The sequence below is a fragment of the Larimichthys crocea genome, chromosome VI (assembly GCF_000972845.2).
Source record: "Larimichthys crocea isolate SSNF chromosome VI, L_crocea_2.0, whole genome shotgun sequence".
In the NCBI taxonomy this organism is placed as follows: Eukaryota; Metazoa; Chordata; class Actinopteri; family Sciaenidae; genus Larimichthys; species Larimichthys crocea.
Genome location: NC_040016.1, coordinates 4,311,151 through 4,333,626, shown reverse-complemented (window position 1 = coordinate 4,333,626; position 22,476 = coordinate 4,311,151). Strand labels below are relative to the sequence as shown.

Genomic DNA, 22,476 nt, shown 5'->3' with positions numbered 1-22,476 from the left:
ATTTCCGTTTGCAGTCATTCTTACAAGGACACGAGGCTCACGACCGACGACATTTTATCCCCAGCGGAATCAACACTTAGTTATTGGTAGCTGGAATTAATCCCACATTAAATCGACCCACTTTTGATAAGTGGACTGTTTTATCACCAAGAAACAATACATCCTATAAATAAGAAGCATATAGATTGTTACTGAAAATGACCTCGAGTTGCTTCCTTTCAATATTATATTTGTTAACTAAATATAAATGCACAATAAAAGGCTGAATGAGCAACTACTTTTTGAATATATCACAATAACGCCCCATCACAACAACTGGATTATATTCTATATGTCACTGCTGGTTCGGTACTTCTGCTGCACAAGGATCTCAAGTCGGGTTTTTTGGAGGAGAGGGCGGGAGAAACTGCTGGAAATATGCCTTGACACTGTGAGTGCAGTGCTCAAAGTCTATCTATTTCGTATTATAAATATGCTTTCTTTATTAAATAAGCGTATTTGTCGTTTTGGAAAGCGTTTCTATGACCATTCAAGCCCAATCTGTAGACTAAAAACATGTTTTGCCGCTCGTTTGGATCACATATATATGCTACTCCCTCAGATAATCCTCCACAATAGACCAACCCTTCGGATGCCTATTATAACAAAAGAAAAAAATATATCCGCGTTTTGTATGCGTTGAGGTGGAAACAGTACAATAAAAGCGAGCAAGAGAAAAGCGATCGGATCTTGCCTGAACAGTCGAAACAATCGGAGAGCCGTGAATAAATCAAAAGGGGGCAGACATTTACTCCCAAATTCATTCAGTCATTATATGAAAGTGTGGAGCTGCTCTCTCTGTAAGCTTTCAAACAGAGCACTATGCGGCTCATATTAGGAAATTGGGTTCAGCAAATCAACACATCCATTCATTTGTTGATTTTGTTATTTTAATGTTATGCTTTTTAATCTCACAATTATGTGAGGGTTTTTATTTATTTATTTATTTATTTTGAAGGTCCATAACTTTAATGCTGCATTGGTTTTTAAGGATGTTCGCAAAAAGGCAAATTTCCCAACATTATCAGGGTGTATTGCTCAGTGCAACGTCGCTTTTTGTGTGTTTTTCCTTCCTCTCATGTCTGGTATTTGTTCACCGTCCTCATCCTGCAGCAGGCAGCGGATTACTGCTGGGGACAGAGGACGAGGACAGGTCATAAGCCGTGCGCACTGCAGGAACGTGTCCTCGTCTTTCCTTCACACGGGAGGGTGAAATTAGAGCACCTGACCACTAGATGGCAGTAAACCCTGACAGGTCTTTCTCTCATATTGACATCCCCGTGGTACTTGGACATGTTTTGATGCCCTTTCAAAAGGATTTCACATTGCCTGGGATGCAGTATTGCAGACGCTATACCACAGTGCCCAATATACCTCAAATATGGCAAACAATCACTGGAAACCAGCAGTGACCAGAGGATCACACCCTAACAGCGGGAATGCAGTGATAAGTACTGGAATTTCTATGGTATGCAAGTCTTTACAACAGGATTTTTGTTTTTGTAAGAGCTCTACATATGAAGCCTTGTGACATCCACGTCTACAGCACATGTAAATGCATTTAAGCAAGAATCCAAGTGACACTGGTGAACAGGTATTTTGAATATTTATGTTTGTATTTATTTATAATCAGATGTAAAAGATGAGGAGAGTAAAAAAGTGCACCCATTACTCAGACAGCTCCAGTTAACATACATATTCATCTTCCATATACAGCACTATTATTTTCACGTTAAAATTCCTACATTCAAGTATTATAACACACATAAGACCCTGTGTTTACAGTGAAATACCCATCCCTCCCACACAAAATGACACATCTTGCAACAATATAGGTGTACCATTGTTGCAACCTTCCGGTAAGACTGATGACAGCCCAGAAACCTAATATTATATATGGAATGATTGTTTGCACAATGCTTTAGTTTGATGTACAACAAGAAGTTGGACACGAATGGCACACAAAAGACTAGATGACTACCTTGTAGAAATTCTGTGTTAAACTTAAAAAAACATGAATTCTTTTGAAGGCATGTGAGACTCTGGGGTGTGCTCAGAGCACCTCCTGTTTCTCAACACAATGTAGCCAGTAAGGGAGGAGACTATTTGGTTCTGCAATAACATTAAATCAATTCAGATGGATTGAAATTTCCCAAGTTTGTAGCACAATTCTTTCTATGATGCCTATATCTGTCTCCCAGATATTGGCATCACAGAATCTGGGATCAACTGAGTGTTCATTTAACAACAGGTTATGTTACAGACTACAGTAGCACCAATTGCATCTAAAAAGAATACCTGCACACACACATACACACACTTGTATGTATGTGGTAAGACACAAACACACAGAGATGGAGTGTAGTAGGAGACATACAGTAGGCAAAGCACACAGGATGAGAGTGAATACGGTGCTGAACTCTTGACTTGCATGTGCAGCGCCGGGTGTATATACTTGTATAACTAAGTAATGGTGTCCAGGTTCCTGTGAATTAAATTTCAGATACAGTACAATAGATGATTCGTATAGATATAAAGTGGGATCACAAAGAAAAAAAATCACAGAAAAGTAAGAAAAGACAGAAAGCATCATTGACTGTCCTTCTATGCATTGATTAGCGTAGCACTGGTTACTTAAAAAATCTCCCTTAATTTCCTTTAAACTCTTTTATACACCTATACAGTTTGACAGCTGAGACATGATTATTCCTGTAGATGCCAGCAAACATCCTGGTTTCATTTTTATCTCATCCTCTGATTGAGGAACTAAAGATGTTCTTGTTATCCATCCAGTTGAACTCTGACCATATGTAGATATAGATAATGGAATAAGAGTATATTTTGAAGTGCTGGGCCCAGACCGTGTTCATATGAGAGCCATTTCGTTTCATTTTTTTATCATGTGTTCAAGTCTGGGATTGACAAAAGAAAAGCCAGAGAATGCTGCCTGGTCCATGGAGTCGATGAGGTTCTTGTCTGCGTGGGAGAGACGCGGCTTCTCGCTCAGGAACTCTCGGTCAAAGTTGCTGCAGTCACTGGGGGATTTCTGTGGGTGGCAGTTCAGGGATTTCAGTCAGGTTAATGTAACAAAGCATACTGAAGCAATCAGTATTCTGGATGCATGCATTCAAATTTACACAATTGGGTTTCAGGTACCACAGTATTTGTTCAGAAACAAAATCATAGGCTCATACCACTTTAGGCTTAAAAGGAGGATCCACTTCTCTCTTCTCCAGTGCTGGCCAATTGATTGTTTTGAAGAACGAGTGCACACGGATGTCTCCCACCACACCCAGCCTGCGACTGGGGTCTCGCTCAAACAACTGCAATAATCATGAAGACAGCCATTTTGATTACAGAAACTACACACTGTATTGCTATGTTGTGTAAAGGATGAATGTATGCACTGAAAACCATTTGTGTGATGCAAATGCTGTCTCTGCCTATATGAAACAAGGTGTGTAACAACCAAGCAGCTACGTCCATGGCTGGGAAATGAAGTCCATTCCAGTCTGTCCATTTTTTATACTGTCATTGGTAACAACAAATATATGAATCCTGATAGTTACCAGCGCAAGCAGGCTCTTGGCCTCCTTGGTGATCCACCTAGGGTAGTGAGGCACGTCCGACCTGATGGACTCAAACAGCTCATCTTCATCATCTCCTTGGAAAGGTGACTGACCAATCAACATCTCGTACACCAGCACACCGAAAGACCACCAGTCCACTGAGAAGGTATACTTCTGTCCCAGCAGGATCTGAGATGAGAGACACACAATTTACAGAATACATCAGAAGTTAGTAGGTAGAACAAGGACACACACAATCACTCTGGTCTTGGTCACAAGTATAGCAGAAGCCAAATAAATAACTAGTTCGATGGTATGTGCTGACACAACAATGGCTCCTAATGACCACTAGGGGGCATACAGACAGTGAATAGGACAGGTGAGAAATGGGCTTCACATTAAGAAAACTACTGTTATAAACAAAATTATAGAATAAATGTTTGTAGTATTTTAAGGGAAATGTAGTAGGGTGAAATGAGGCATCAGACAGGCCCTGAAGCTAACCTCTGGTGCGATATAGTCTGGTGTCCCACAAAATGTAGTGGCTCTGGTCTCTCCAAACACCTTCTCTTTGCACATGCCAAAGTCAGCTATCTTTATGTGTCCGTCTTTGTCCAACATCACATTGTCCAGCTTCAGATCTCTGAGGAAAGACAGAAGGAGAGAAAAAAACGCAATGTAAAACCAGCTCCACCACAGTATATTTAGTTTAAAGTACTGTGCTAAAATCCAAACAAAGTAATAACAGGTTGAGCATAACGACTGCAAACACTAGTATAGAGTGGCTATTTGGTCCTACCTGTAAATAATTCCTTTTGAGTGGAGGAACTGCAGTCCTACTATTATCTCAGCAGCATAGAACCTGAAGGTTAAAATGTACAAAACAACCATTAAACACAGATTTAGTGTGAGTAGAAGCTAAGGTTGCAGATCCACCATTGTGGTAAATGACAGCTGCTGTATTACTCATAGTTCTTTACACAGTATTTCTGTATACTCACGTGGCCCTATTGAGATCGAAGCGGCCTTTGTCTTGGATGTGAAACATCAAGTCGCCTCCATTCAGGTACTCCATTACAAAGAAGAGGTGCTCCTGTCCAAACAACACATTATTGTCAGCTCACTGTCACAGACAAATGAGACATAAACCGTGTGAGAGAGAATGGATTCAGATAAGGGGGACTGAGAGTGTTTGTCTTGGGACTGGGAATTGTTGCCCTCACTGCTGTGGGCCTTGTTCATTCTCGATCAGGGAAAATGCATTTATACATTTGTCTTGTCTCAGAGATGTTTAGTATTTGTCTGCTTACTTTAGACTGGAATGTGGAGTAGAGGTGTGTGAGGAATGGGTTCTCCCAGGCGAGAGCCAGGACTCTCTTCTCAACCATGGTGCACTCAACATCATCATCCATGAGGACTACATCCTTCTTCAGAACCTTCACAGCAAAATACTGCCCCTGCCCCTTCAGCTCTGCCAGCAGCACCTGAGGTGTTAAAAGCCACTCAGAATGAGTACTCCATCACCGTGATCACACCAGTTTCATGGAATACAATCATAGCAAATTACAATCAAAATGAGGAGGTTATTTTTATCTCCTCCGCTTTTTGTGTTTTTACATGCTCACGATCTCAGTGTACCTCCGTGGGGACACCGGATGTTTGATACACCAGACTGCAATGGGTCTGGTTATAAATGAACCTTCTTTCCTCTGCTTCTCTGTTATTCTCAAATAGGTCAACTTTACAGACTGTATGTTTTTGTCAAATGTTGCCTGGCAGCTCTTTTGTTATCTCCCACTCCAACGTTGGCGTCCATTTCAGTGTTATGCAATCATTTCATGTTAAATTCAGGAAAGGATTTTAAGATGGGAACCATGGGGCTTACCTTTCCAAAGCTGCCTTTCCCCAGCACCTTGTGGAATACCAGGTGGTTAAGGGTGAGGCGTACCTGGGAAACGGTAGGTGTGATTGGTGCTGGGCTCAAGCCTTCATGTGCCTTGTTTTGGCCACCTGCTATAAATGCACATTTGCAAACACAGAGTAAATACACATGCAAACGTGAATGCAAAGTTATATGCAAACAACTCATACAATAAAAGGATAAAGACTTGAGAGCGTAAATAAAGTTACACAGGCTGTAACAATATTACTCATATATTATATATAATATAAAACTTGATTTAAATCAAATAACTTTGTAGTACAGTATGCACTGCAATGAACACATCTTACCACTAGGGTCTGCTGTTGCAGATGGGTTGAGGGGTTGGTAGATTCCAATATCTGCTGTATTGGAGTCATCAGACTTCCTCATAGATTTCTAGAGATGAAAAACATTTGCTGAAACATTCTTGACATTGTATAGTGACAATCAATCATTTGATCTTATTCTTCTAACACTGACTGGCAGACAACAGACAATCTAATACAAGCACTAACACAAAACTATAATAAACATATTCATAGTCGCAAACCTGGGAGACTTGAGAGAGAGCCTCTGCCAGTAGTTTCTGGTTGATCCCACACATATTGGCCACTTTCTTTTGACAGTAACTGTGTACGTTCATCGCACAATCTAGTCAGAGGTGTGAAAAATAGATCAGTCAAGTATAAAAAGGGAGTACAATAAAATAGAAAAATGTATGTGAAAGACATATGGCATTTAACATCCAAGACAAAAAAACAAGCAAACACATTAGACTCACCTTCACATTTAAGGCCCTGTTTGTAGAGACCCCACAGCAGACTACCACAGTGGTCGCAGAATGTGGGGCTCTTGTAGTTATAGAACTTGAAGCGATGAGGCATATCAATCTTGAAGCGTTCTTTCTGGAACTACACACAAAAATACACTGAACCTAGAGAAAGCTGCTATCTGATCATTAAAGTAGACATGTGTGGGCATATATGTATATGTTTTGCCATTTTAATTTTCTTTGTGGCAGGTTAAAGTCAAAGTGAAGCTCTGAAACATCTCCAGTGATTTTAAAATCAAATCTAGTATTGTTTTTTTTTTTGTACTTTGATTGTACTGAAGAATTTAAGCATTAACTTAGTGATTAATGAAATACTTCATAACAGTGAATAAGCCGTAAGTCATAAAATAAAACTGGATACAGAATAGTCATTATTAATCCATAGCTGGGGAAAATAACAAAGGCTAAAACTATAAAACTTAAATGAGGTCACTGTAAGTGTCAGATGTGAGTTGAGGTTTTACATTAATGTTGGAGAACATTAACTTTGCTCACCACAGTGTCACGACTGTTGGCTGCTGTCCCAGTGCACCTGCCAATGATTATTTCGATGCATTTCTTGTGAATTGCCGCATTGCATTCTGGGTGAAACAAATGACCAAACATTGTGTTATCTGCGAAGAATTCAAAAGGATAAAACGTAATAAAAAATGCAGCAGATAGTGAAACACTCACGTCTGCACTTGTAGCCTTGTTTGTTGAGCCCCCTATATGGGAAAAAAAAGAATGTAATTAAACTCTTGTAATGGCTGACATGAAGCATAAAAGGATTTTCTTTTGGCATAACTAATGTACTGTAATGTAAAGTAATGTACATATATATATATACTGTACATACATACATATATATGTATATATGTACATATATATGTATATATATATACATACACACACATATATATATATATATATATATATATAGGTAGTATAACTATACAATACATAGATCATACATTGGTGTGTATATACACACACACACACACTCACACACATATGCACAGACTACAACAACATTAGATTTCCTCTAGCCTGTCTCTAAAGGGGATTTATCATACTGTACACTGGTAGATAGGGAAAGGGCTTGCCTCACAGGTTAATGTTGCTGACATTATTGGAATACAACATGACAGCTTTGAGGGATTTCCCAAGACAGTGACTCATTCTCACAATAGCAGTCCTGCTGTTGTTTCTACCATTACAAACCCCTGTGGACTGCCCCATTTAGGAAACTAGAACCGCCACTAATTGGTCTTTTGACAAACACCCTGGGGGGCTGGACTTTTCTCATTGGACAACTGATATTTTTGTCTTATTTGTTACCCAGAAAACATACAGTTGGCAATTGCACAAAGGGTCTGGAGTTATCAAAGCCAGGCCAGAGGCATCTTAATCAAAACTCAATGCTGATTATAATAATAATAATGCAGACAAACAAACAGACAGGCAAATTAGCTGCTTCTGGAAAAGCACTGCATGGCCACAGAGCAGTTTTGGAAAGTGCTACCACAGTGTCTCTCTGTAATTCAGCAGATACTCAAAACATACTGAAGGTCAAAGTCAAAGTGAAAGAGGTATTTGATATGCTAACCAGCTAAACATAATAGTGACATAATGTAACAAAGGCAGGACTTGGCATCTCACCACAGGAAGTCTCTGCAGACAGAGCAGAAGGTGGGCTGGACGAAGAAGGTGGCTGTGAACTCGTGGTTCTTGATCATGTGAACCTTGGGCTGCTTGACGGCTCCTCTCCTCCTGTTGAGGGTTGTGACGCCATCCTCTGGAGTAGCCTTCACCGATGGCTTACACGCCACTGTTGGAAGAGATTAATTTACAAACAGCTGTATTTATATTCTATTCAAGATATGTGTTGTGTTATATAGTTAGGTGAAATATTATTCAAATACACTTTTAATGATTTATAGAGACTAATATAATGGTATCAGGCATGCAATGAGGCAGGAGTCTTGTTTATTTATTTTTATTTTTTTTCTATCTAGCTGATGAGTTTTACTGATGTTCCTGAAATGTTTATTATCATAAATCAGTCATCACGACTCATTATCTATAATGACCAAGGGGTTTTTAGTTTAAAAGGCCCTATTAGCTATAGAGGAAGGCCAAAGTCACTGCTGCTAAACGGAGAGTAAACACAGAAAAATGCCATCTCAGATAAGCGTCTCCCACTGACGTAAGTCCACGAGGTGGGGTCAAAAGTCAACCAGAGAAGACAACTAAAGAGGCGTGAGAGAAGCAAACAGAGAAGGCAGAAACTCTGAAAGAGATAGAGAGGGTAGGTGGGTGGATGGAAGCGAGGGAGGGACAATTTAAAAAAAGCAGTAGCTCCTAAAGAGACATTTGATAAGACAGGGAAAAGTGAAAAGAGTGATGAGGTGAGGGAGATAAACTAATTTCCTCTCTGCCATTCTAGTGACAGATGTTTATGTTTGGACAGTGCTTCAGTGAGCTGAGCCAAGCAAGTGGGAGTGAGAGAGAGGGCAAGAGAAATAAGACAGACAAGAGAGGCAGACAGTGTGGAGGGCTGTTCACACATGCCTAAAAATACCCCGGGCTGCTTTTCAGGAAACCTGTGGAGTGTGTAGGAGGGAGCTGATGGTGTATGGAGCTCTTTCACAACAGTACACTCATGACCCTACCCAACCCTGAAAAGAGAACCCCCGACTGTGCTGCTCCCACGCAGAAACTCCCCCTGAACAGAGCCAGTTTTAAATCTCACCGATCCCAGTGACTACCATAGACTGGGTTCCCTGTCTGGGGTGGTGAGCTGGCAGCTGAATACAGCACTGCAAGCCAGCACTGCTCTCCTGCACTTCCGCTTCTGACAGCTGAAGTGATACTAAAATAGGTTTTTGAAAGCAGATAATGATAGTAAAAAGATTTTGAGGTCGAGCTGCCAATGGTGGATCATTGTGCTGGTAATCAACATGTTTAAGTGACCGTAAAAATCATCATACAGATCATACAAATATAAAACTCTTCATGAAAACACATAATAAAAATGCATGAAAAAAAAAAACACATATCAGTAAAGGCCTAATATACAGTTCCCTAAATATGTTGCAGATATGTTAACCCCCTATGAGCCAACTCGCAGTGCATTTGCAACCCTAATGGACACATGCATTAGTACACAAGAGAAAAAGTATCAACACTTCTCATTACATATGCTAAGTCATACGTATACATTCATCATTGTGGTCAGTTTCTTTGCTACTTTTTCAAAGTACAAAAATTGCATTAGCTACATAGACACACCTGTAGTCAGCTCAGTAAGAGATATGAAACCTGCATGTAGATTAACCCTTGACCGGTAGTTTATTGCAGGGCAGTTTGCCCAGAGCATGACCACTCCACACTTATCATGTAGAGTGCGGCTGTGTGTAAAAAAAAAAAAAAGCATAAGAGTATATTAACCACCTTTCTGCCAGTAGAGGGCATTATATATCAACACTGACGGAAACTAATTTTCTGTGGGTCTAAAGAGAGTAGTGGGAAAGAAAGGAGGAGAAAATGATCAGGGTTTTTTCCTCTTAATAGCTATGGCCGACAGACTACCATCTTTTTGAGGGGGCATTAATCCCTGGTGGTCTAGTGGTTAGGATTCGGCGCTCTCACCGCCGTGGCCCGGGTTCGATTCCCGGTCAGGGAACTTGTTTTAAAGCCAGCATAAACATATTTTCTGATGGGGTCCTACAAGAATACACAATTGTTTGGCAAAGTTGGAACATTTTTGGTCATTTGTCATGAGAGATTTCTGTCTGTGCCATTCTCACTAGTTTGAACTTAGTTGGGCTCAGCTAGAAGTTGATGCAGTGTCACATATTTCCACTCAGACTAGCAATATTTCAATCTAAATGTCATGACAGAAATAGGCTGCTTGGTTACTGTTGAGGAAATCTTATAAAAACATTTTTGAAGTTAAGTTTTTTCTTTTTTCCTAAACTTTAACTTCTTGATGTCATCTTCTCATACACATCTAGTGTTAAGAAAATGACTAAACATTTGAAGCCAGGTTGCAGTTTTACCTGCATCAGTGTCCTCCAGGAAGAACTGCACAGCCATTTGGACCTTCCCTGAAGGATGAAGGTCCACCCAGAACTCAGCACGACTGTTTGCCTTTGACTTCTTGCAGCGTTCTGCCAGTACAGATACACCAACCGTGGCCTTAGCCAGTGGCTCCTCAGTGCTCTGCATGAGGACCACTTCTAGGACACGTCCCTCATAAATGTGAGCATCAAAAGTGGACTTCCAGGCTGGATACATGGTGGGCTTTCTCTGGATCAAGGTCTTTCCTCGCTCTGTGAAACAAGATTGGGATTATGATCTGGAACAAAATGTTTGTCTTGTACTTTTTCTTTCTCAGGAAAGGAATGACTACAGCTCAAAATCTCAGTTTGCTTATATTAAGGCAATTAAACTCAGGACATCTGGTCTCTGTACTCACTGTGCGACTCCAGTGTCTGTCTAAAGTGATTGCATACAATACTGCGTGTGTGTGTGTGTGTGTGTGTGTGTGTGTATCTGCACATACCTGTGTTGACGGACTCCTTCATCTTGATGGCACAGATGGGAGGGTCAGACAGAGGAGGCAGTGCACCCACATCATAAGCATTAAAGGCGATGCGCAGGAAGGGTGCCATGGTGACCGCTCACCTAAGCCTCCTGGAATAAGGACATAGATTCATAGTAAGGACATCTTGATTGCTTAAGTTCTGCACTTAAAACAAGAAGGAAGAGAGTTGGTGGCTGACAGCATCCTCAAATGGGAACTACAGAGGAAGTAGAAGTTTCCAACCCAAGACACAACTGTGGAAACTACCTGCCAGTAATAAAGGAAGAAGAAACAGAGTGGTAATACCAAACTGAGCATGAGAGCAGAATAAGGGACTGAAAAAATAAACAGAAATTCAAAAGGATGACATTTCCAAGAAAAACCGAGTCTCAGTAAAAAAACAAAGTCAAATGATAAGTAGTAAAGTCCCTTTGCTACGTGACTCATATTGATTTTGTGGGATGTTTTCCAACACAAATAATGGTCTTAAATGCCGTTTATTCCCATCTGTCTCTACTAAGTTGGATGTGTATATATGCCAGTCTTCAAAAGGACTTCTGAAGAACTACATCAGTTGTCAACACTACCCTCAGTTTTGCCGCTTCTCGTGTATTGCTATGTCTTTTTTTTAAAAATGCAGCATCAAGCTGTCTTCAGGCCATATCTAAAAACTGAAGTATCAGATCTATTATATTGACAAAATTACCCAGTAATTTGTAAAGGTATTCATCCCCTTTTGGTGTATGTGCTGTGCTAAGTGAAACTAAAGTCCAACACGTTATTTCAGAAGTGTAAAACTGAAACAGAAAGCACAGCTTGCAAAAGTGTCCACTGGCTTGCTTCATTTAAGCTGAATTGCTCCACTGGCAGATTTGCTCATCACTACTTTGCACACGTTTTGTACATTTCCTCTTTAAGTGTTTCTTGAGGGGTTTGAACAAGCCTTGACAGAGTCATTGAGAACATGTTAACACACAATTATTACAAAATAGTATGTAAGAGTCTCCCTATAAAGAAGGGTAATGAATGTTTTCCTCAAAGATACAATTATCAAAGATTAATGGTGTGATAAAAAAACTGTCTAACTGTAAAAACAATAGCTGTAACTAGTACCATTTCCCACTAGTGCCCTCTTTTAGAGGCCTTGTTATAAAAGATTACAAAAGAAGAGAAGTCAGTGAAGCTTCATGTTGTATAAAAAACTGCACTAACAAATATTTACTGAACCTTTTATGTCAGCAAGGCTGTTGAGTCACCCATATGTTGTCACAGACTAGCAGGACCCAGCGGGCATATTAGCCCACATCCTAATTCCCAAAGCAGCAAAAAAACAAACAAACAAACAAAAAAAAAATCCCAGAGAATTCCTCTACACTGCACATTTTGATCTTGTGTAGCTTTAGTACCATACCAAAGTGTACTTTAGCACCATCACACACAATCTTGGTTTATTAACAGTCATATCAAAGACACAGCACACCTCTGATTTGAGGTAAGCCATTCTAAGTGTACAATGTTTAGCTTCTATAAAGTTCTGTTCTATGTTTTAGTCATTCCTGAAAGCAAAATGCACAGAGACATGTCTTTCTCTCAAGGGAGTATTCAACTCCTGGACATGTATGAACTGTACCTGTAGCTTCTCAGATACTGCTTAAAAAATAAATCATCATAAGGAGGAAAGCTTTGTTTGTGTTCATGTTCCTTTACACATAGCTGAATGTCATGCATTATGAGGTCCTGAGTGACTGAACCGGTGTGTGCTTAAATTCATGTACATGTATACTGCTCAGCCTACAAAGGTAGACCAGATGCTATTTTAAGCTCTGGTTGGATCTAGATCACATATTAGTTTGTTTGCTGAGTGACTCTAACTGCAGAATTTTAGAGAGAGTAAGTTTGGGAACTCAGCGGGATAAGATGTTACAGTGTCTGCACTATACAGGTCTCAGTTGTGAATTAGGGGTGCAATTAACAATTAATCTGTCAATTATTTTTTTAAATTAAGTGATTACTTGAAATGAAAATGGTAAAATAAATAAATAAATAAAAATGCCCAAAAGCCCAAGGTGAAATATCTTGCTCTGTCAGCGACCCAAAAATATTCAATTTACTGTCACAGAGAACTAAAGACAACAGAAAAAAATCACATTTGATAAGTAGAAATCAGAGAATTTGGATAGTTTTCTTAAATTAATTAGTCTACAAATTGTTGCAAATCTAGTATGAATGTGTGCAATTATTAAACAGAATTCTTATTAAATCAGCTCACCAAGGACCTGTGGGGTGTGTAGGAGGCAGCAGGTCACTGTGTTTTTTCGACATCCCCTGTGGGCCCCACCACTGCAGCCCATATGGATTACTTGGACTCAAATGAACAGGAGGGCTGGTAATGCCTGACTTGGTTTGAATACAGCCTTACTCAGTAGCCACCACGTAAGTGAGAAACTGTCAACAGTCTAGTTTAATGTGAACAAAGTCTAACTTATATATTCGTGACTGACTGACTAGTAACTTAGTTTAAACTGCATGCATTTTTTAACACAAAATTCAAAATGAAATCTAACAATAAACACACAACATGTGTGCCAGAGTTACATGATGCATTTGATCTATCGCCACGTTTCCTGTGCAGTTTGCTAGAGCATCACAAGGCTGACATACAGACCGACAAGCAATTTTCTAATCCAGTGATTCTGCAAGAAAACTGGAGCACCTGGAGGAAACAGAGCTCCAAATATATTCATAGAAAGTGTCTACGCATGTAGATGTGTTGTATTGGGATAAAGCTACAGTAACTGAATTCAATCAGTTCAGTTCAGTTCACCTGTCACATATAAACATACAGGTACCATCATATCTTGTTGAAAACTGATACAGCCACAGAGGTTGTTGAGTTTATTGTCCCACATCTTTACTGTGGCTAGCATGATGCTTGGTAGAGATCCCTACATGTTTATCTTGGTGTTACCTCCGATGTTGTGATGGACGCAGAGATGGACTTGTTGTTTTACCAGGTTTACATTTGAAAAACTTGTCTTGCAGGAATACAGTTTACAGAACGTGACTTGACCATACCCCTATACTTAAATATACTTAAACAAATGTGAGAGTACAAACTTGCATAAGGTAACAGAAAGGCGACTGGACAGGTCCGCACCTTCTATAATGTTCATTACGTTGTGTGTCAAGGTAGCTACATACATTCTTGCAGTGTCTCCACTGTGCTGAAGGCTTTGACTGATCCTGGAAGCTAAAGACTCCCAAGCAAGTGATTGTTTCTCAGTAAAGTCAAGAGTGTCGACAGACTTTGAACTTTCATAATATTGCTCACGCATGCAAACACACACAAGCACACACATGGACACAAACAATATTAATCACATGCACACACATTCTCATGTACATGTTCACTGGCTTTGGTGCATAGAAAAGAGAGGGCCTTGTTTCCCCAGAGAGAATGGAAAAAATGAGCAACTGGGAAAGGGGTGGGAAGAGGAAAAGAGCAAAATAGAGGGAAAGAAAAAAAAGATAGACAACACACTGAAAAACGGGCTGGTGGACATGAGGAGAGCTCAGATAGTACCAGATTTGCCTTCAGTAGATCCTGCCACAATGAGGTTCCGGTGAGATGTCAAGAACTGAGTTTGTGTGTGTGTGTGTGTGTGTGCGTGTGCGTGTGTGTGTGTGTGTGTGTGTGTGTGTGTGTGTGTGTGTGTGTGTGTGTGTGTGTTGAGCCCTCAAGGAGCTATTAAGTTACCCTCAAGTAAGTCTTTACCTTTTGTCCTAGACTGACTGCCAAGTACCAGGAAATGTAAAAGCTAGACTACCTGCCTGTGCTGTAAGTGTTAACTCTGTACAACACAAAAGAATTTATAAATTATACACTAACCGGAAAAAGGCCCAGTATGCAGAAAACAGGACAACAAGATGTAAGTAACTAGAGTGCACCATTAAATGCCACTTCCAGTGACACGAAAATTCCTCTTGCCTGTCATATCATAGCATGCTTTGAGTTCATTTCAGAATCACTATTTAATAAGAAGAAGTCCAAAAATTAAACAGCTATATCAACATTATATTTTTAATAAATTTAATGTTACGCTGATATGTAATTGGTGAATGGTGTCTCTGTCATTTCCACTTTGCGCTACGGGTACGATCATCTGTGAGAAGTACATAAACGTTTCATGGCACTAAGTCACACACCAACAAACTATTTTACTGATTTTGGTGTAACTGGATCATATTTTATGGAGAAAATGTTTTGTATTCTTCCCTTGATGTCCTCTGGCTGCTGTGCCAGTAAATCAACAGTGATTTACCAGTTGTCAGTAAAGTGTACTACTGCAAACTATAACTGCTGTTAGCCAATATTAGAGTGACCGAGTCAGACAAGAGTAAATCTGGGAGTGATTTTTAGTCTTTAGTGACAGCTTTATGAAATAAAAGGCCGAAAGACAGACGCAGAGCTGGGATTCTTGTTATTGGACTTTAAGTAATATTAGCTCGCTGCTTCATTTTGTCTTGTTGCACTTGCTTGATGTTTGCTGTTAGCAAAGTGATCTACCTTCTAGTTTTTGATCATAAATAATAAACTCTTAACAAATACACATGTACAACTATCCATATTTATGGTAGTTAGTGCAGTGTAATGTTCCTTTAATCCTGTGTTGTACAGGACATTTTACTACTTCTAATAAAATAAAGAGACACAACAAGGAAATAAACGTAATGACGAGAAACCAATCATCCATTGTATGATCTACATTAAACATAATAATCAACACAAAAATAACAGCTGTGTGATTGTCTACAACAAACAAACTACCATCAAAGCCATGGTCGGTGATGCAGCACAAACAGGTCACAGGTTTGGCATGTACTGAATAAGTGGAGATGTCATTTACTGGAAGAAGTGATCAAGCAGGTCTAGCAGGTTGGGGCACTTCTGTATGTTAACGTTTCAGCGGCAGGTTCAATAACAGAGAGCAACAACATGAATCATTGTGTTACTCTTTTGTGCTATTAATAATAGCAACTTGCTTTTAGCAAAGTTGAATTGTAAATCCACAAACAAATGAAAGAGATTAGTAGATCATTAATATTTTATTAATCCCTGTAGGTAAATTACACATTTCTCAGCCATAGAGCCGCATGCAAAGGCTAAAAGAGAGTCTTAATCCCTTTTACAGGATACTTTAATTCCATATAGTAAATGTTTGACAACACAGCATTGATGAATGTTTAACCCTTACTCCAACTAAGCCACACTTTTGCTCCATTATTACAAGGAAGGTTTGTTTACATCAAAAGAAGCAATGATGCTTATCCCACAGTGTAAAACTTTTTAAAACTATATATAATGTCTCAATTTTAGGACAATCCAGCAGGAAAATGACCTCAAACATGCACACAAGGTCACCAATTGTTTTTTACGGGCAGACAGTGGAATGTTCTTGTCCTCTGAACAGTTAAGTCAGCTACCTGACCTCAGTCAAACTAAGTATGTGTTTAACTTGCCAGACTCAAGTCATAAAGCTCCTGAAACAAGCAACAAGTAAACATAGCATCACCAGGAAGGATACAAAGTGTCTGTGAAACGTTGGCTTAAAATATGTTTATGGCAACTATGGTTAAATTATATTTCCTTTAAATTGGGAGTCTATGTACTGCATTGTTCACATGATGTGAATGAAAATACTATCATCATCATCCTTCATGATAGAAGATATTCAGGACTACACGCAGTTACATACACATGGGAATCAGGCCTTTTCCCAAAGGAAAACATGGCTGAATTCAGTTGAGCTGCTTCTGTTTCAGGGTTCTGGTACTGTGCATGCTGGCTCACAGTCGAGCACTGGCCTACTAAGACACTTCAATAGAACATTGATCATGTTATTTGCAACACTTGTGCTTTTCCTACAATGACAAGTCAAAATACCTGCTGTTAAAAAGGCATATCAGTAGAACTAATTAAACCCACTTTGGTATTTTTTGACCTGACTGACTTAATATTTTCTCATATGTTTTTAATGCAGGTACATTATCTGGTGTTTGTTGATAAGGGTGACATGGGGCTGTGAGAAGGCTTTGTAAGTAGATGTGAATCATGTGTGCCTCAGGAACAGCAGAAGACTGCCCTGACAGGATGCTAAATAAAGCTAGAAGATGGAAACTAGGACACAGATAACAGATCAACCTGTTATGAAAGCTTTAGTCATGCAAACTTGAAAAAATATATGTCATAGCAATGTCAAATTTACCTAACATTACCTAAATAGAAAATGTCAGTTGATATCGTACAAAGCACTGTGAGAATATGTCACGTTTGGTGGTGTCTGACTCACTGTAACAGGAAAGTGTTAGACATATTTTTGTACTATATACTGTAATGTGTTTGTAATCACTATCAGGAAACACAGAGAAATATGAAGGAAGAAAATGTAGAAAATCCACACAGTGCTTGAACCCCATGTGATCAAAGCACGTTTTAGTTACACAATTTGTTTGGTTTTTATCCTCCTCCTACTTTTACACCTTTTAGTTATTTCAATAGACTGTCCTGTCTTCACAACATGATGCAAAAAGAGAGGGGCATTTCAAGGCTGAGTGGAAGATACAAAAGTCCACAACAAGCCTGGCTGGATGTAGCCGAGCCAGTCAATGGCCTGGCAAATTAGAGCTGAACAAACATGTTCCACATGATTATAATGAACCTGAACAAGCATGGTTAGGCTCAGCAAGGCGACACTCATGCTGAAAGCTAATAACCTGTGTAGTTGTGCGTGTAAACATCTACTGCACCCTGAACTGCTCTTTAGGATAGCCCAAGAACAAAAAAACAATCCATCCACAGTGAAAAATAAACAGTGATCATGGAATAGGACTGTTCCTTACTGTGATACTAGATTGTAGGTGACACATATATAAACTAGAAAGCACTCGGCTAGATTCACTATTTGACTGATTTTCTGCATTGATGTGTATTAAAATGTGGATGGTGAAAGACAATCCTGAAGTTTGTTGGAGAATACCCAAAACCTGTGAAAATTACAGCTTTGTACAGATAAACTGTGCAAATAAAACATAATCCGTCACTCACTGAGGTTATTTGGCATGTTATTATTCCCGCATTAACACTGTCTTGAAAGCTCATAACTGTACCTGTGAGCGCACACACACTAATAACCTTGAACAAAGCAGCCTTTAATGAATTTCAGTGGAGACTAGCTTGTAAGAATCAAAGCCTTGCTTTCTTTCACTAACCAAGGTTAATTTCTAACACCCCCTCCCCAACCACACACACACACATGCACAGAGGTTATGCCAACAGACAGTATATTACAGATGTTGGAGAGATGCCAACACCTACAGACAAAAAATGCCTTCTACTGCCCTTCCGCTCACACAGCGATCAGGTCAAAGTAGGACAGGAAAGAAAAGTGAGTGTGATTTGAAGCAGAATGCCACCAGAGCTGAGGCTGCTGGTTCAAGGTCAGTGGAGTCAGAGGAATGGCTGTTGTTAGCTGTGATACATGTATTCTCTGTGCATTAACCTAGCTGTTAAAAAAAACACCTACTGGATGTTCAGACTGACAGTACAAACTTCACTTTAACTGTTGTGGATTGATAACCTTTTGTGGTTTTCATCTCCCTTCTTCTTGAGTATCACTAAACTCTCTGGCATGGTGTCAAACCTGCTATACCACCATGGAATGAATCCCGCCAGTGTGTGTGTGTCCTCTGTCCACACATATTAAGAGCGGTGGTGTCCATTTCTGCCTCGCTCACAGTTCACAAAGCCTTGGTTAAGACAAAATAGCATCCGTGCAAAGAACACCAAGCGGGATAACATGATTGTTGAGTGTGTGTGTGTAACAGAGAGAGAGACAGACAGACAGGCAGACAGACAGACAGAGAGAGAGAGGTAGTAACAAGAGGCCAAGGGCAACTGATGAGCCATACTATCATCACCCAGTGCTGATTTAGCAGATCGCCTGTGTTTGTGTGTCTGCCTGTGTGGACCTGTGCATCACAGCAAGTGTTTTTCAAGTAGAATCATGTGTTGGACATCATGACAAAACTGTACTATTTTAAACTTTATGGCGCATCAAACAAATTGTACAAAGTTTTGGTGGTATTAGGTCTGAATATTGTTGTATATTTAACTACTGCTAAAATAACACCAGGTATCAATACCAACGTTATGTTAAATACGCTTTATGACCACCTTTTACAGTTAATGAAATAAATCACATATCCCAAGTGCATTAATGTTTAATGTTGTCTTATTACACACAGTACAACTTTACCCAAAGGAGTATAAAATTCACACAATTGTAAAAGAAATCTGCAACTATCTCTTTAAAATAAAAAAGGTAGGCGCATTACTGATGTCAACATTTAGTACTCGACAGTTTTAAAAGGTATTACAACATGGTGGACACGAGAAGATGATCTGAAAAAAACGTGACCATTCTTAATTTCAGCTGATTAAACACTAATGAAAACACCGTTTCACATATTGTATTCCAGGTCTGCCATATTCTGTAAACAGAGACCCCTAAATCTTATACACTGCACCTTTAATACTCAACGCTCGTGACTAGTTGATTTTGACTTTTCATTTGCCACACCTATTGAAGCTTACCTGACTCTGCCATCATGTCTCAAATTAAATGATCAATTATTCATACACACAAATACAGTCTCATATCAGTCCAAACACTGTCTAAATTTTATGAGTCAGTCATGTGTTTATGTGCGTGTTGTACTATCAAAGGATCAGTGCTGCATGGGCAACTCCTCACTGAGCAGATGTCCTCCAAGCAGCTCATGAAGCCACAAGCCAATATTGACACACCAGTGACTGCAGGCAGATAGTGTTACCTGCGCTCACAAAGCTGCATTGCCTCAAGAAGATAACAGCAGGATACAGAGTCTTGCCACAAATGCACAATTGTGTTGTAGTGTGTGACACAAGACTTTTGAAAGAGATGGAAGTAACATTGCAAAATAGGATAAGGTGTTTTGGGAGCTGACAAGTCATGTCAGCTACTGTGGATTCAGAGGGATGATTTCTTGACAGCCACAAGAATGCAGGGTAATCTTCACCAGACTAGTCCTCCTACTTCTTTTTGTGACAGTGAATAAATCGCTCTCATTGCGTGTGGCCTGTTTCTCAATGACAGACTAACACTCAGAAAAGGCAATGAATGATGGTAAGGGAGATATGTAAAGGCAATTACAGCTGCTAAACCTGAGAACAATGAGGGAAGAACCTTTGACACTTAAGCCTCATAGACTTCAGTCTCAGGTGAATCACGCAAACCGGCTCTGGTACAAGTTAGACCACAATGTGCCGAGGGCTGTTGTTTATGTTTTTTTATTCTTTTATTCAGCCAAACCATGCCACGAACAAAAGGATGAAACCTGGAAATCAAAACAACGCCACTTATCTACATTCTTATCCGCATTTAAACTTAGGTTACACTTTGTGACTGCAAATAATTACAAGAATAGTTTCACACTGTACAATCTGTGGGATTGTCTGTGCTCTTTTTTTTTTTTTTTTGTCAGTCTAGCTGCAGGATCACCAAGAGGACCCCTTAACTGTATACCTTTAAATCAGCCTGGATTAAGTTACTTTAAGGGGTGACTTTGAGCATGCATATACAAAAATATAATACGTTTGTCAGCTTGTTCACATTAATTATTTATGGGTTTAACCACTTCATTTGAACCACCTCAGTAAAGGATATTCGAGGCATGGTATTAAGGTGTTTCAATGGGAAGCTTATCCCCTAATATACCACAAAGGGACCTTTAAGTGGGGTAAAGGTTAAAGCTAAATACAAGTTTTTCTGGTTTGTTCTTCTTTATCATGTTGGTCATTTGCATAGTGAACGCCACCGTTTACCCCCACTTATATTTTCCACTGAGTTAAGTGGCTGCATCACTGACTCCTCTGTTGCCATAGGATGAAACACTTTACTGGAGCACACATACCGGCCTCCCGGTGCTGTGGTTAGTGGAGTTTCCACAGTATTAGGGGGGGACAAGTAAAGTTTAGTGACATTACCCGGACCTGCAAGTCCTGAAACATGGCTTAACAGAACTTACGTAACTCCAAGTGTAACACGCGAGAGACATTCCGCGACAGCGACCACTCTCATTCCCAGAGAAGTCCTTGTACTACTACTACTGATGTCAACCGAGGTTTCCATGCCTCTCTGTGAGACAATACATCTAGTAACGCCGTGTCAGAGCAAATACAGGCCACTCTTCACACCCAGCACATTACAAACAAGCTGGCACGTACGTGCTGCAGTCCAAACTGTCACCGTGCTCCAAGTTTCACCAGCCAGCCAACAAGTTTAACCGCTTCACAACAAACTGTGACCTACCTCTTCCGCCAAGCTGGTAAGTGTCTTCTTTGTACCGGGTTTGGTATTTGATCCACGGGTTTTCCGGACTTCAAAATCCTCAATGGTGTTTAAGGAAGTGCTGAAGTCAGGCTGCTGTTAATTTAAGGTCTCTGTTCCTCTGTCTGTCTGCCTCTATACTGCAGCTCTATGGCCGCGCGCGGAGCAGAGGAGTGATTATGTGACGTCAACCAGGTGAATTCCCGAAGACACACACACACACACACACACACACACACACACACTGAAGTGAAACTACATGGTTGTGCAGTGGACACGCACGCACACATTAGCCATACAATGAGAACTATAATAGACTAATACTGTATAGTGGCATTATTCTGTCACTTCATCCTACCAGCTTCACTAATGTGAAGAGTGGCTTTAATTTTGATGTGTCACTTTGGGCTCTGGGTAATTGTGTGTGCAGAATGTCTCACTACAATCTGATTTTTTTATTTTTTTTTATAGACCAAACAATCAATGATTTAATCAAAATAAACATCAGTTACAGTCATATGCATTTAAGTGCATTTATACTGTAATGTGGTGTGTGTCATGTGGGACTTTTACCCGTGGAAGTATTTTTACAGTGTGGCATTAAACAACAAAAGACCTGAATACTTCTTCCACCTCTGCAAATAATGAAGGCATTATTTCCTTAATTATTTTTAATGACCTCCACTGGCAGGACAGGCAGGATTGGCAACATTAGAAACTTGATATTTTACCTTGGATGCTGGCTTCTCTGTATTATGAGTACTGCCGTGTCTTCCTCAGTTTGTCTTGTAGCAAGTTGCCCTGGGGCTGACTCTGTTTCCAACAACATATCAGTTTTGAGAAGCAAACTGAGGCATGTGTGAATGTGAAGCTCTGCAGCTGCAATTTTGAGTGTTGAGTCTTAATATACCTCTACAATGTTTGCCTCAAGTATAAAATGTGAATTTGGCAGGGGAGCCAGTAAACCAGGAAATCAATACAATGTGTAAGTTGGGATACACAATTGGTGTGGTTCCACACACACACACACACACACACACACACACAACAGCCATATTTCCATACTGGCCCTGCCCACAGCACCTCCACATTCCCACTCCTCTTCTACACAAAGC

At 39.9% G+C, this 22,476-nt stretch overlaps 1 protein-coding gene and 1 non-coding gene across 2 annotated transcripts; one reads left to right on the top strand and one right to left on the bottom strand.

The window, feature by feature from the left end:
• Positions 1–1,634: 1,634 nt before the first annotated feature.
• Positions 1,635–21,521, bottom strand: LOC104933146 (protein kinase C delta type). The gene is made up of 17 exons (XM_010748526.3): positions 21,344–21,521; positions 10,914–11,044; positions 10,408–10,680; positions 8,006–8,174; positions 7,040–7,071; positions 6,860–6,945; positions 6,314–6,443; positions 6,083–6,183; positions 5,841–5,928; positions 5,494–5,621; positions 4,919–5,092; positions 4,610–4,701; positions 4,408–4,470; positions 4,113–4,251; positions 3,609–3,797; positions 3,234–3,362; positions 1,635–3,085 (listed from the first exon to the last, which is right to left on the bottom strand). The coding sequence occupies exons 2-17, from the start codon at positions 11,020–11,022 to the stop codon at positions 2,927–2,929; spliced, it is 2,061 nt and encodes a 686-aa protein (XP_010746828.1). The 5' UTR covers positions 11,023–11,044; positions 21,344–21,521; the 3' UTR covers positions 1,635–2,926.
• On the top strand, positions 9,960–10,031 carry trnae-cuc (transfer RNA glutamic acid (anticodon CUC)). Its single transcript has one exon. It is a non-coding gene; the product is annotated as a tRNA-Glu (tRNA).
• Positions 21,522–22,476: the final 955 nt, after the last annotated feature.

What these genes read in the sequence shown, in the direction of transcription:
- LOC104933146 (XM_010748526.3), bottom strand. Translation starts at nt 11,022, where the DNA reads ATGGCACCCTTCCTGCGCATCGCCTTTAATGCTTATGATGTGGGTGCA. An exon ending in ACAGGGCCTTAAATGTGAAG is followed by an intron (nt 6,184 to 6,313) that starts GTGAGTCTAATG and finishes ACCTCTGACTAG; the next exon opens with ATTGTGCGATGAACGTACAC. An exon ending in TCAAAAGGAATTATTTACAG is followed by an intron (nt 4,252 to 4,407) that starts GTAGGACCAAAT and finishes GTCTTTCCTCAG; the next exon opens with AGATCTGAAGCTGGACAATG.